Source organism: Opisthorchis viverrini (genome assembly GCF_000715545.1).
Source record: "Opisthorchis viverrini unplaced genomic scaffold opera_v5_46, whole genome shotgun sequence".
NCBI lineage: Eukaryota > Metazoa > Platyhelminthes > Trematoda > Opisthorchiida > Opisthorchiidae > Opisthorchis > Opisthorchis viverrini.
In genome coordinates, this window is record NW_008751703.1 from 439,051 (window position 1) to 455,153 (window position 16,103).

Below are 16,103 nucleotides of genomic sequence, written 5' to 3' on the forward strand. Positions count from 1 at the left end.
CGTTCTCACATTGGCACGTGTTTTGGTTCACGTATGGGACATGTTTTCTCGTGGCTTAAAACTCAGTAAGGCTAACCGAATTTCTCATCGAGTAATTTGTCGACTGAAATATTTTTCTTGTTCAACAGGCTGCTTGATTTTGGTGTAATACTCCTGATTTTATAGATCACAACCTAAATCGTACTGCTCTCCTCGAATCCCGCTTTAACTGCCATCTTTGGAACTTTCCGAGCCGAATAATTTGTGAATACCTCATATCACTTCACAACCGGAGTGTAGCAAAACTGAATGGATTTTGTGATAACATATTATTTGCGATCCTTTATAGGAGATCGTTTCCCATTGAAAAATTCTCTTTCCTTTCGGGAGTTTCTGTCCCAACCAGTCGTTTATGGTGTCTTGCGAGATTCGCTTTTTATATATTTGAATCCAGAAAACTCTAGCAATCGAATTCATCTTACATTTGATTCGGTATTTTCTTCTTTTTTGATTTTCAGATCAGACAATGGCCCGATCTGTGAAAACGTCCAGTAAAACTCGGTCTATTGCTACAAAACTGTTTTCTTCCATGCTGATTGATGTAGGTTTAAATCGGGGCCACGGCTTTCGTCCTTGCTGGGGACAAATCCGCTTCAGAGAGTTACATACTGTAGTTCTCGCAACTGTTACCCCTGCAGTTCGTGGTTCTGGAGCCTTTAATGTGTCCTTCAGCTCTTGGCCTTCCCTGATTGTACAAGATGACGAGGTGAGGCTTATTTACTTCATTTTGTTTTCTGCTTTCCGTTACTGTCACCAGTTGTGTTGAAAAATTTTGTTTGCTTGACGATACCATATTGAAATTGTATGACTGCAGCCCGTGATATTTTTTTCTCATGAAGACCGCTTTTAAATAGCGAATCGCAAACGGCACGGTGCTCAGTAGTCAGTCAGATAACGTAGACAGAAACTTGCGAAAAGACTATAGCCACCTCATGCTGTTTTTGGATTAATACCACTCTGAGACCCATGGGAATTTCAAGCTCATGGGCTAAGTTGCAACTATGAAATAGTATTTATAACAATATAATGCAGTATAATATAATATATAATATTATACATATACATAATATTCCCAGGTCCCACTGTGCGGGTTGTGTGTGCAGGGGGGGGGGGGGGGGGGGGGTAGGTAGCTGCGCATTGAAGGCGGGAGATGATAAATTGGTGCATGAATTCAGCACTGTCAGTGAGCTGTCAAGTGGGGGGATTGGAAAGGGAGCTATGTATTGAAGGCAATAGCTTGGATACACGAGCGCCAGCCGATTTCAGTTTGATACTCAGATCTCTTGAGACCGCGGGACCTTCCTTTGGTCCGTCCAGATTGACTTTTCGGGTGTTCGGTGTGCCGAAATCTAAAGCGGAGTTTTTGTACAACCTTATTATTGTGCATTTACTTGGCACCCAGGCCCCCTCAAACATTCCCCTGTACTTTATACAGTTCATACAATGCAGTACAGATCATATTCCGGCAGTTTACCGCGTTGTTATTATGCACTGTTTTGAAGAGGGTTAATATGTTCCTGAAGGAACCTACTCAAAAGGTTTTGAGTAGCTTACCTCAAGAAAAGATGCCGGATATCGAATCAGCTAAAACACGAGGCGGTTTCTATGCACCACATTCAGTTAAGGAAAATCATGAACGAGAGATACAACTGAGTCCCGTTGAAATGGAAGTGGTGTACCAATGAGGGTATGGCGAATCATCTCAGTCAAATAGACCAGGAAGGGAAAAAAATCCCATTATATTTTCATGCTCAACTAGCATTCCCCTGATTTTCTTCAACCAGACAAATACCTGATCGCTAGATGTCCGTATATAGGAACTCCTCTTGTTTTAGCCGGACAATGCTTATGCATTGCACGGAAATAACATTATGAATTCCTTCATTGTGGCGTGGGCTTTTGTTCGTGGTACATGGGTCTGGCTTTGACTTTGTACTGTGCGTACATAATCTTGGTGGTAGGAATAGATTTGGAATTTTTCATAGGTCTTGTTTCGCAAGGGGAACGAACTTAGGCCGAAAGGCATACATTTCCGTCAGCCAGAGGACCTCTGTGTACTCGGTTGTTAGACGCACTGTTTGATGCACTTTGTCCCTAATGTCATCCACTTGTGGCGAATTTCTCTTGAGGAGGAGTGAGTGGTCCCTATAATGTCCGGGGTTGCTGACATCCATCTGCAGCGATAACATGGACTTGGCGTAACCCGGCTTTCCTGATTCCGTACGTGATGTAAAGACTCAGAAAACCCTAATATTCCTCCTGTTTCTCGCGACCTTGGTTGTCAACCTCCAAGCGACTGCGGCATCCTGAGAAGAACAGCTGTGGTCCAGGCAGACTCCACGAAGGCTGTCTCCATGCTATTGTAGTCGGCCCAACCAAGTCATTCCAGAACATCACAGAAAACATCTCGGCAATGTTCGTTGGCTTGTTCGCTGAGCTGGGCGATTTGGTTGCAAACGTGGTTGTGCACAACCACTAACCCACTGCTACGCACAACTACGCACCGATGATGTCACCTCGATTGGTGATGAAACGTTTGCAACCAAATTGCCCAGCTCAGCGAACAAGCCAACGACCATCTACGCTACCTGAGCTACCGACATTCTCCTCTATAGAAAATCTGGATAATATTTTCTAACAACATACCAACTGATTGATGGGAGTCCGCAAAATGCGTTAATACAGGGAGGCCAGTTCTCTCAAATGTATGTCAGACACTATACCGTTAACCTTTCTCGACAAGTGCTCGGGATGCCGTTTGGACATCTCGATACATCGTTTAGTTCTTCCTGCGGACGGAGAGATCGCCGTGGAGAGTTCGTCCCAACGTGACTGGATATTTTAGTAGACGCTTCACGTGTACTACTCCGTATACTCGCCTTTGGACCCAAGTAAGCTTATTCGTGTTTGTTATCTTTAACAACGGCATTTCGCACTGTATACGACAAGATTTTGGTTCATTATTGTGATAGGCTTCAATGGCAAGACGTTTCATTGCTATGGGTTACTTTTTCGTTATCCGCTGAGAAAACACTAAAGCCTTTTGCTTTTCCATTATAGGATCTCCTCAACACCGCAATGTCTACATCAGAGTGTACGACACTCTCTGGTTCTTCAGAAGATCCGGAACTTCAGCCTCCGGTGGACCACTGCCCGCAATGGCAGCCGGTCTCGGGCCTCAAACCTTTGGAGACGTATGCAAGTACACTACAGTGTACCTTCCCTCAGATGTTTGAATCGTCTGAAGAGTTGAAGAAACCCCGTACTCTCGTCCTCTGCCGTTTGATAAGCCTGTGTATGGCTCTTTGGGGTCGTCATCCGCAAGAGGTCGCTTCACATGCCGTAGTTGGAGGGGGGTTTCAGAAGCCTGATAAGGACGGTACTGGTGAGACGTCTGAATGTGAGCTCACTCCAGAGCAGTTGGTTCCAGACAACTTGGAGTCTGCCACTGAAGATGATGCCGAAAACCAACTCAGTGAAGACAATCCTCCCCAACATCACACTGAGTCTAGATACATTCTCCAGCTTGCTCGAAAACAGGCCTTGTCTGAGTGGATAAGGTAAGCACTTTTCCAGTTGAAAAATACCTTTCCATACATCATTTTCTTAATCTTTCTCGAATGACTTGTTCTTTCCTCTTCCGTGAACTGTAACTTAGCCAATCATTTGTCACCCCTCTTAGCAAGTGGTGAAACGAATACTACCTATTCAGTTTCCTACTCGCTTCACAATCATGATCATCATTATCCCTTACAGCAAAATCAGAGAACAGTGGCGCTCCACTGTCGTTCAGCCTTGTCAGTTTATTTGGATAAAGCCCTATAATAGGGACAGAAAACTGGTCCAGGGAAGGGGATCTAGGGCTATCCTATCATAATCTCAGGTCCTCTTCCGAACGTCACCAAATTCCGTATGCGCCCAGCACTCCCTAGTTTTGGTTACTGAATAGTGTGCGAACCACCATATTAATAGTGTTAAACTGATCATGGGCTACATTTGGCATGCGCCAAAATGAAAAGTAACTGTCCTGGTCAACCATTCTTCAGAAGAACTGTCGTTTTCTCTGGGCCACAAATTGACATCAGTACACGTTGAAGCCTATTTTAACAGCCTAATCTTGCCTTCGGATGCTTGCTAGGAAGGATGTCCGTCAAGCTTGCAGCGAATACTGGTGTGGATCATTTGTTCTAGTTTATGTGATCTACTCACTGGAGAATTTCAGTATCGTTCAAGGGAACACCTGAATGTAGCTGTCAGCTCTGCACTTCCCTCTCATTTGCAATTCACTCACCTGCGATAACTAAGTGATGAAGGACGCGTTTCTTATCCGTCTGAAGTTGAACCGCTTTATCTTGATTCCAGCTAAATGCGATAAGCTTGAAACTCATATCCAATATTTCTATTTTCTTTAGGGCCCAATCCTTCCCATGGCTGAAGAATCTGTTGACCTCCTTGGGGCTGTTTGATAGTGTGAAGGACCTTCATACTGCTTCATCGAATTCACTTGCAAAGAGCGTTTCAATCGACCGCATAGCGCATGGTATTTTCGCTTGTCTGGTCGCTGGGGAACCCGGTGCAGGATGCCGCCTTGCATTATCTGCAGGGATGCCAGAACTTGCGACCCTTGTTGCGCAATCATCTTCCGGTGACCCTGTTGTCCGTCGCTGTTTGCAGCATCAGTTGCTCGCATGGCATCAGACAGAAGTAGGTTTCACCATGACCCTTTATTTACTGTCACACTTCGTAAGTCTTCGTAGGGAACATTTGTGTTCGACTGTCGCAGAACCATGAAAATACATTTACACAACTATGCCACTGTGATGCCCGCTGATTTCGTGTGTAATTCCACACCTTTTTGAGTACCCGCTGATACGTGTCACCAGTACACCACGCTCAGATCCAATCAGTTCTTCCTATCCACCACCACCCATAGACGCTGGCGTGCTCACTTTTTGTTTTGCATTTAGGAATCCTCGCTCCTGTATTTGATTACAATCGAGCAAGCGATTTAGTAATCGCTCAAACTGCCTTTATTAAGTTACCTAATTAGATTCTTAGTCTGTTTTGAATCCACCTAGGTCTCTTGACGTTTATTTTAGTCCTTTATCTGGTAATCTCCGTCACTTTGATCCACAATACTCCCTGCTCTGAACTTGTTCAACTTGTCCTCCGTAAATCTAGACACACCTCTATTTGTCTCAGAATTCTTGCTGTTCCCAGAGAACTAGTTAGAAGGCTCTTCATTGCATGCATCAGACCGCAATGCCCGCTCTCCTGTCTAGTTTTCCTGTTTTCCATCCCTCAAGTGCTTCTCAAACATAGTTGATTTCTCTGCTTCCTCATTGGCCAGCACTTCTCAGCTTCTGACAAGCATTTACCTAGGATCATACCTGACGTTGGTCGCCTCTTAACTACTGCTGTCTCAAAGCCTATCGCAACCTCAATTACAATATTCATATTTATGGCCATTTTTTGTAGGAACTACTACATACCATGTCCGGCCCATCTTCCCATTCTGTTCAGCCCGATCTCTAAGCACTTCCATGTCGTGATCTCAAGCATATCTCTATCAAATGTGTGACGGTTGAAATTTACCCCCTAGGTCCAGCAAGCTATTGTTGACCTGTTGACTTGACTTAACTATATTTTAAGCGCAACAACTGCGATGATTCGACCTTTCCATTGCCTGTATCCATTTCTTCTTCACTGGTACGCCAAAACAGACCGGCATCTCTGAAAGAATGCTTGAGCAATTATGGTATCCGTGACGCGCGCAAACTCTATTCGCCAAACGTCAGTTGGTCACCAGGAACCCTAAGTCATCGATCGCAAAACCTATCCTTGCTGCATATCATTCGCTTGACCCCATACGATAACAGCACTGAGAGCCGCGAAAGCTGCTTACTATGAGATCCGATAATGTCTACAGGACGTGTGAAAGCGTGAGCAGCGCATCGGTTGGAACGATTGCCTGATTTTTGCCTTAGCGCATTCAGGAGGATGAAGTCCGTGTGTCACTGTAATGCATGAACTTTATCGATCTTGTTCAATTATCTGTCTTAGGACGTAACAGCATAACTACAGTGATTGGGTCCATCTCTTATCTCACTCTAATTTTTCGTTAACTCCTTTTCCAAAGTACGACGGCTGCATCCCCTTGGAGGTCCTTCGGATCTATGCTCTTTTAGCCGGCCAACCGCGCATTCCCCATCCGAAAGTTCATGACGCTTTTATCGAGGTGTTGGAACAACTAGACTGGATACGCGTGTTTGGTGCGCACTTATGGTATCTCACCGATTACACTGCTGATCTGGCGGAGGTGCTGCGTATCTACAGCGCATTCTGGCACTCAATCAATTCAACGTGCTCATCTGCGAAATTATCTCGACCCACCCCACCCCACCAACGTGATCTTATTTCGCCACCGAAAGCGCCATCCCTTCCGACGGATTTTCCGACAGTTCCGGGTAAAGATGGTAAGCTACAGTTGCTGTTCATCGGTATCATCGTGCACTTGAATCACTGCCTTGTTATCTGCCGCAACAATATACTTATATGATTGTTCACAGATGTCTCTTTAGATTGGAACAGGAGAAAAAGAATGAACACAGAACTTCTTGTTGTTTTTACTGCAAGTGTTTGAAATTTTTGGCATTATGTGTACGTTGGGCAACCAACACGCTTCTGAACATAGACCATACATTGATGTCGGCACTGCGCCATATCCCTCAGGCTCGTCCATCACATCGCCTCAGGGTCCTTCAGGCCTCAATCAGGAGGCCTAGACGACTCTGCTTTCCACAAGTTAGCAGTCGAATTTTTTCTCCGTTGTATCATTCGTTACTAACCCCTCTGATTCTTCCAGTCGGACCAATCACATCGAACAGTGGATGGTGCGGTAGGCGTGGCGACACGCGGAATATGACCTAGCGAATCTAATCGGTGTATTGAGATGGGGATTTCTAGATGTTTACTGAACGAGCCAAGCACCCGACTAGTTTTCCAGCCACTAGAAGTGAGCACACAAACAACGACCGGTCGAATACTGGCGGTCATCAGCGAATCGACCAATTTTCGCAACCATTTAGTAGGACAATGCATAGGAAAGTTTTGAAAATTCGCGTAACAGAGCGTTCAGTCGCTGTTACGATCTAGAAGAATCCAAACAGCTTCGGTCGTGTTAGGGGGATGGTGGAACTGCGATTAGACGAATGGCTCATATCTTGCGATTGACGTGTACAGCTGCACGTCATATTGGGGGCAGTCATGACGTGGAGGCCGTAAAGTAGGTAAAGTCTTGTATCATATGAGTGTATATGTAATAATAATTGAGTAATTGAAAAGCTGGATAACAAAGTTTGAAATACCATTTTTCCCAGATATCGTCGGTTTCCGCAATTGGCCTCGCGATAGTGCTTACCATTTGATTCAGTTGTTTTGCCACACGACCCACTCATTAGAACGTACACTGGATCCGTGCTCCATCAGTCGATTCGAACCGTCTGCGGCTGATGAACCAACATGTCGTTCTAGTCCAGACAGTCTGCTTGACTGGAGTGCTTCGTGGCATCTCTGGCGTACGCTTCACGCCTTGGGCTATCGACATTTTTCTTCTCCCTCTTCCGTGTCCCGCATATGCGGGGAATTTGCTTCACAATTGGAAGATGCTGGATTGTGGGAATGGGCCATCTTTGTGCTGCTCCACTTGCCTGACCAAACCATGCGAGATGCATGCGTGAAGGCCGTTGTTGCTAGGCATGCTTCACTTGTCATCCCGATTGAACAAACTGGTGTGGCAGAGGAGGACTCTCGTGAATATGGACGTTTTTTGGGGTCCGTGAGTCGTCTTCTGAATTCGTTCAAACTGGCCCCACCGCCGAGCTTGACTCGCGCAGAACAATTTGTTGTCAAGTTGGGCGTACCTAGTCGATGGATTTACGAAGCCAAAGTAGGTTTACTTTTTATGTTCATTTGTGCTCTTCTGGTTCCCCATTTGGTTAAAATCTGTATTTTGAGCCGAGATAGCTCACTGGTTAAGGTGCGGATTTACTGTCCGGGAGGTCCTTGGTTCAACCCAACCTCTGCATCTCGACTGCTCCTGTAGACAGGCAAATGGACGATATTCCCGCCCTCTTGACTCCTTGGGGTGGTGCGGCACCGAAGGAGTGCTACATGTGAACGATTATTCTTATTTATTAGTAGTAGTACGTCCTATTAATATCTGTTCGTCGTGCAGCCTTCGGATAGATGGGGTCCCCACGCAACCGTAAAGATACCTTTGTATATCATTTCTAAATCCTCTACAGTTGCCTTCCGTTTCTGTTAGCATTAGTATGTTTTTCCCAACTCAGCTCTGCATCGGAAGTGAGTTCCCAGTGGTGAGAGCTCATATTCTCATGGACTTTTTGGGTCCATACTATATCAGTATCATTTTCAGTCGCTACTGTGGGCTTGTTAGAAGATTCCTGACGGGACTTGAATACTCTAAGCTACTGAATCCTGGTTATCCGAAAACTCTCCTCATATTGTGTAGATGTAAGTCAGAATTCCAGTGGCATCTGCACTTGGTTGTAGCTGTTAAGGAAAAAGTCATGCAGATAGAGGGTGAATTTTGCAAAGGGAGCAAGAATTACCAGTTCGTGATCTCTCCTAGGTTAGAACTCTTCATCAGATTGCCCGATGGTTAATCAATTCAGTATAGAAATTTAGGGGCGTGTAATTTGATCGCACATGTAGTATAGGTAGATGATTAGCTTACGCCTTCGTAAGTGGAGTTTCGTGTACCCGCCTTTACCTGTTTTATGTGATTTATTATACCACGCCCCTTGATTGAGTCGTCGGTGTTTTGTTCAAACCAGTACCAAATCTGACAGACTGTGACCAGCCATCCACACTTCGATACCAGTGTTGTGCGCGACTTGCTTGCACCTCCTTACAGGAGTCTCCGAATACTGACGATTAGCCTTTATTTTGATTTGACAGTTTCATGTGACAAAACATGTAAAACGTTATCCGCCGATAGACAGGTGTCGTGGCACAATTTGACTTCTTTCCGGTATAACTAAATTTGGACAACAGTGCTTTTCGGCCATCTAACGACAATTTGTTTGAAGGCTTGATTGTGAACAAGTAAAAGGTAGGCTAATGTTAGCTTGCTGAAAACCCTACCCCCAAGCAATTCAGACAATCCGGGTAAGAAACTGACGACAAGAGCTCTGTTGACATCACTGACATCATGTGTTGTGTTGTCTGCAGTCAAGCATAGGGGGATCACACCAACCGCACTGTACAATGCGGATGACCTCAAAGGCTTCCAGACTTTTCTTTTTATTTCTATTGCGTATTGCCGTGGTTTTGAATAACCTATTGAGTTTTGTGATGATCGAATGTATGCCTGCCATTGGACTATCATAGGAATGATGTGGATTTTTCCTCACCTTCCAGGCCATTCTAGCTCGTCAACGCTTTAACGAATGCAATCGTGGGTTCACTCCGGACCAGCTGGTCTTAAACAGCCGTAACGCGGCGGACTATGCTGGTCTACGTTTACGCGCTCGGTTGTTCGCTCTTTTGGAAACCGCTCACTGGTTCGCTTCCGGTTATTACGGGGAGGCTCAAAAGGTTTGCGTGGAATATCTCTTACCCGATATTGTGCTGCACACCAATCTCTCCATCGCATGTGGCTGTGTGGGTCCATCGGTCGGCACTGGCTTATTTCTTTCGGTCACAAGATTGGGACATCAGTTGAACAGGCTGCTTAGCCCTTATCGTACCCTTTCAACTGGACATTTACCTTGTCGTTTCGAGGAAGGTGAGAATCAATTTTCTACTTGTTGTTTATCTCAGCATTACTCACAGTGTGCGCCCATAGTATTCTTTGGGTGTTCCGAGATTACTTGGCTTCTACTAGAATTGCTTCATAACAGTTAGCGGCAATTTATGATTGTTTTGATGTATTATGGCGTTAGGTAGGACCACTGCTGTACCTCCGTCTGGTTGGCCGGTGTTATGTGTGATGGGGAGCTCACCAGCCATTGGTCTGCGCTCGGTAGCCGTGATCCCAATCACGTCTGTACATGTGACGATCTGTTAGTCGAACAACTGGGCCGAGGAAGATGCCGTCTGCAAGGGGACCGGATAAAAAGCGACCCTCCCAACTCCAGCTGGTAGGGTACCAGTGATAAGTATTCACTTCTGACCTCTCTTGATGTAGCCGGATCCTTTCATGGACTGTAGGCAGACACAGTACCTGGTTGATTGGCAAGTCCATGTAGATGTGTGTTCGACGCCTGTGCTCGTCTGCTATATCAACCCCCTGCGGGGTTCAATTGCGCTGCTGTTTTTTTACCGTTTTTAATGTTTATTATCGTTTTGATGTTCGTTAGCTAGACAATTGTCACTTACAGGAAGACGAAATGAATAGTTCTTCGTCATGGATGTTCACTGTTTTCATTGAATATTAAAGCAAGGTGCTTTACCGATCACGAAGATTACATCGATGTCGCATACGGTTTGAATTTTATCATTTTTCCTAGCTGTCGTGGGCTAGAATACCTTCATGTCCCATTTAGACGGTATTTTTTTACTATTGAAGACCAATCGCCTCTACGTAGCCGGATCCTTTCATGGACTGTAGGCAGACACAGTACCTGGTTGATTGGCAAGTCCATGTAGATGTGTGTTCGACGCCTGTGCTCGTCTGCTATATCAACCCCCTGCGGGGTTCAATTGCGCTGCTGTTTTTTTACCGTTTTTAATGTTTATTATCGTTTTGATGTTCGTTAGCTAGACAATTGTCACTTACAGGAAGACGAAATGAATAGTTCTTCGTCATGGATGTTCACTGTTTTCATTGAATATTAAAGCAAGGTGCTTTACCGATCACGAAGATTACATCGATGTCGCATACGGTTTGAATTTTATCATTTTTCCTAGCTGTCGTGGGCTAGAATACCTTCATGTCCCATTTAGACGGTATTTTTTTACTATTGAAGACCAAATCGCCTCTACACACTACAAAGTATTGCCAGTAACCCGTCTGTTTCAAGTCACTTGTCATTTCAGCATACTTGGTAGTAATCGGTAGTGACAAAGTAGCTATCAAGAACTTTTCACCCATCAAGTGATTCATCTCCTCTACCGTCAGTAGGTTTTTCCGTAGTGTCTTCGCCGTGTAGACAAAACTCAATGTCCGAGGTTACCGGACTGACGCTAGTCGGGTCCACCTCGAAAGTACCAGATCTCTCTCTCCGCCAATCAATTTTCTCTCAGATCTCCAGATTTTTGTGGAATTGGTGAAATGAAAGCGTGCCTCATTTATACTTCCGTCATATATCTCCTCCTCAGGTGTTGGAGTCTACCTTCGATACAGCGATATTCTGTGTCTGGCAGATGAACTGGCTGCTCTTTATCAAAGTCGCTCTAACACGCAGCCTCCAGATGCTGACCAGTCTGACGAGAACAATGAGACTGACGAAAGCGAGTCACGGGCACGCCTCGCACTCGTCCTGAGTAACCTGAATACGCAGTTAGACACTTTTATGGGACAATTACATCTTATGGATACCCCAAACCTGAATTCCAGGTAGTTCACAAGTATTCTTTGAAAGTAGCCTTACTATTACGGAGTTACGTCCTTGAACTTAACTACCACATTAAACACCTCAACGTAAGACAACCTGTTGTTTCCATGCTTTGTACTTCCTGTTACCCTAAGCACGCGTTGTTTCATGAGTTTTCACGGTATTCTGCAGGCTGCTTTCATTCCTCGTCATTCCGTTATTTACCCATTCATCTTTTACGTGCTATTCACCAGAATCAGTGCACAAGAAAAATAGTCCTCAAATAATGTTAAAGTGACTGATTTTTAAAATAAATCCAGCCTCGAAAGACCACTCACCTCAAACGGATCGTATCCTTGATTGTGTTCAGTTGTCACGGTGATTTCAATGTTCAAATCAAGTGTTAGAAGCTTACCTCCATAGTGAGTCGCGGCAGTAGCAGTGAAGGCCTCTAAACAGGTCCCATTCAGAGATGTTCGTTGAATGCAGTGAAACTCATCAACTGTTCAGCTCAAGGTTTTGTTATGTAACGTGAGAAGATAGTCACCTACTTCACTACTACTGAACTGGCTCCAGCGTTATTTGGTAGGTATTTTTCGCTTGTATACCGAGTAATTAACGTTCAACATTTCGAGTATTTGCATCACCTCATATCTGGACCAATACTTGAGCCCCCCGATGGGCCACTGGCAAGGAAAAACATTGGCAGAAGGTGTCATTGATCTTCTCCTCGACTAACGCACAGTCCGATTAACTGGGCACATTGAACAACTCGTCATTTCTTCAACAAATACCCCTAGTTTTGTGATTTCGCATATTTCTGTTTACTGTATCATTCTGGTGTGTGATGCCGTCGCAAACAGACTGAATCTTATGGTGTTGTGTCGGTTTGGTATACCTCATTGACCGATTGAGTCGTACTGAATGGTGCTCATTCAACATCCACAACGTCCACCCTACGGGGTGTCAGTCCCATCCTCTAGGTTTGGGATTGGGACAAGGTAGCAATTTGTTTTTTTTAAGATTTTGAGTATTCCAGTAGTATTACGCCGACCTCTTCTGCCTTGAGCATTCGACGCCCCAATAGTATCTCAATTCGAATACGACTATGAACTTGACAAATAAACATTCCTTCATGCCATATCGGCCACCGCGTTGTGATACCAGCTGGATCGACTTAACCACTGTATACAGCAGGGCGGATGAACAAAAACATGTCGTTTTCCCTCATTTTATCTCCTAACTGCCATCCTGTCCAGCTGGCTAATCACTGTTCTGATCCTAGCTCTGGATACGTCAATCAGGGACTTGGGGAATCGATCTTCGTCTGGGGAGATTTTATAATTTTTAGTTGAGATTTCATCCTGTCGATGAGGCTTAAAAGCTGTTTCATCCTTGTTGGGAATCATCAACAGTGGGCATCTCACGAAGCTCAGAGAAAGCGAGACTCTGTACCGAAAACTAACCACCCCCTAGTTCACCACAAAGAGTTCTGACATGGCCGTGATAGCGGATTTCATCACACAGGTGGAGCGCCTCAGCTCATCAGAAACACACTTTTTTCTTATCTTTATTCGAAGCACAAAACGCATGGATGATGCTAGCGTCTTTTCAAATTTTACACTGATCACCAGTTGTTTCCCAGTACTACTGATGGCTGTTGTGCTGCTGACCAGTCAAATTAAACATTGCTGTCAGCTACCAACTACGTGATTTAACCCTTGACTGCCGATTGTTGTGCAATGCCCACGTCAACTCAGGTTACGTTATCGTACAGCGAACAAACTTCGCCCCTTTTACTACCATACCTTCCTCTTCTTCCCACTCCCCACTGAGACTTTTCCTCACGGTTGTCTGGCAGTTAAGCGCTGGTGTGTATTACTAGTGTACAACTATCAATGATGAGGGTGCTACTCGGAATACCATCCCAGTCTCTCATTTTTCATCCAAGTGACATAAACCGAACTTTCAAACTCCTCCTCGTGTGTTTTGAGTGGACTGGTTAACAAGCAGGAGAAGTGATGGCGTAATAAGTCTACCTACTTTGTCTTATTCGACCTTAAGTGGTAGACAACCTTCGCTGCCGTCCGATTGCGTACGACTACCCAGGCCTAATTTGCTTCGCCACTGAATTCTCCTGGTTTCGGTTACCGGGTTTTCCGCCTGTGTTCATTTCTGCTTCATATATTCAATGCATATTTTTCTCACCTTTCGTCATGTTATTTTGTATGATATTGTGTTGTGTCACATTGTATTGTATTTTGCGTTGCACTGTATTATATTGTAAACACATTCGATTGCATTCTTACTATTTTATGCATTACATTTGAATACCATATGTATATATATATATATATATATACTTGTGTATACCTACGCAAGTGATCCGCCTCATTACTATGGACATTCCAGAAATGAATGACCGTTTGGGTTGACCGCCTCTGACCATCGCTGCAGACACCAGTCCGCAAAATGCCTAGCTAGTGCCCATATGCTGACGATGCGTTTCATGAGTGATCTGGTCCACCAGACCACCTTTTGCTTTTACCGTGAGCATCAGTTATTCAGTGGTTTCCACTTGTCTTGGCGACAAGCAGACGACCGACTGGGTGTGCTGATGGCTTTAGAACTCCCTCCGACAAAACGTTCAGCTGTCGTTGTGTGCGGGTGTTCATCGGCTGCTTTTGATGTTAAAAAAACTGGAAATGGATACAAACCCACCATGTATTCGACTATTGGGCGTTCGAGATTTTTTCGTCGGGAAGACAAAGATTGCCAAATTTTAACATAGTGTTCTTTATCTCCTCAGTCGCTTCCCAGTGGGATTAATTTTCTTCTTTGCACCGTCTATGAAATCTGTGAATGTTTGCACCAATCAAAACTTTGCTCTATTCGCTGTTCCAGGGTTGTCAAAACCGAAATAGCAGTTACTTGTGCCAAGATGATCTCCGCGTTTCTATCAGGATTGGATCCGCAGTCGGATATGCTTGTTCATCTCCGGCGTCATTTGATGTCGTTGGTGAAAATCAATTTGCCAGCGGACTATCGGCTACAAGAGCTGAGCACGCTCAGTGAGGCTGAACTGTCCCTTGGTGCTTTTTAACGTGAATACTAACCCAGATGGAATGTCCTCCCACTGTTATTACTGTATGATATGTTCGTATTCATCATCCTTTTGTGGACTTGTTTGATCCATTTTTTACTGCCGAAAATGTGTTTTCTTCGTCTCCGGGTTTAGTCGAGTCCTACTCGTTGTTCTGTTCGGCGGCGTACAGTGCTGCGGACTGTGCTTTTTAGCCTGTTTGTAATTTTACTAATAAAACAGAAACAGTTTATCAATGAAGGTCTGAAAAGCCCTCAGCTAAGGAATCACTTAACACCAGCACTTTTGGAGTATCCGGCTACATGGTAAACACGATATGCCAGTGCATTAGGGACTAGTAACCGCATCAATACCAGCTTATTAGTTGGACGTTAAACTCCTGTACCGTCTGAAATAGTGAGCTACATGCTTGTGGTGAATACCAACAAGGCTGGGACTGCAATAAAACGTTCTCTAGTGGTTTATATTCATTATTGAGCAGTCCACATCACTACTCTAAGCAGTTATTTGCCTGATGCTATTATCTTGGTTGATACAAGCCAAGCCTGGTGTGCCACAGTGGATTTGCGTCCTTATTGAAACCATTCAGATTTAGTGTCTTGATCCATCGTCTATGACTTAGCACAACTTGGCCCAGCTGCTGCTACCACGACACTGCGTTGAAATGCACTACGCTGGCTCAGGTCCATGAATGTCTATATCGATGTGACTCTTGAAGCAAGGCGATTGTCCGAGGACTAGTCAGGCGCTACACAAACCAACAGGTTCTTCGACACTGTGTTGCAATGTGAACGTTGATGGAGTACAATTGAGAATGATCCGCACACCAATAAAACAAGTTCTAATCGATAGTGCGGAACAAATGAATGGCTCCTTTTCAGGAATTAAGGATGCCCTTCCAGAAGGGACATCAAAACTATTCGCATATGTAACAAGTACATTTGTGTATAACGTTTCTGAATGGTGATGATTACTTTTGTGCGTGTCCGACATAACCTAGTTCCAACGCTGTAAAGTATTTTCTGTCAAATTCCTCCGCTTAGCTGAACCAATAGTTCTGTAGCTCAATTTGTAGGATGTGGACTGTATTGACTACGACCTTTACAATACAGATCTGTGTAGCAGGCGCCTAGGTAGTGTTCGTCTCCAAATGACCCCTTGCCTACTTTCTACTTATGTTCCATTTCCTAAGTCGATTTCCTTGGATTGCTGGACAAGTTGTGGAGGTTTTAGTGAACAGCCAATCCAAACTTCATATTCCATTGTTCTCTTTAGCTGGGGGTTACACTATTTTGTATTCGTGTGGAAGTAAATTGGGAGAGTTTAGACTAATTTTACTGGGACTGCATTAAGCACATAATCAGATCTGAGTAAAGCCTGAAATACTGTGCGGGACGAAA

General features: G+C 44.5%; 1 protein-coding gene across 1 annotated transcript in view; it reads left to right on the top strand.

The window, feature by feature from the left end:
* The window catches only part of T265_03325 (hypothetical protein), a gene marked incomplete at both ends in the record, with an annotated part of 40,410 nt that extends 25,588 nt beyond the window's left edge, over positions 1-14,822 (top strand). Inside the window, 8 exons of the mRNA XM_009167786.1 lie at positions 498-745; positions 3,100-3,599; positions 4,452-4,743; positions 6,179-6,515; positions 7,419-7,987; positions 9,484-9,850; positions 11,386-11,623; positions 14,505-14,822. Of these exons, the coding sequence (XP_009166050.1) occupies positions 498-745; positions 3,100-3,599; positions 4,452-4,743; positions 6,179-6,515; positions 7,419-7,987; positions 9,484-9,850; positions 11,386-11,623; positions 14,505-14,703 (2,750 nt within the window). The remainder of the gene's footprint in view (positions 1-497; positions 746-3,099; positions 3,600-4,451; positions 4,744-6,178; positions 6,516-7,418; positions 7,988-9,483; positions 9,851-11,385; positions 11,624-14,504) is intronic.
* Positions 14,823-16,103: the final 1,281 nt, after the last annotated feature.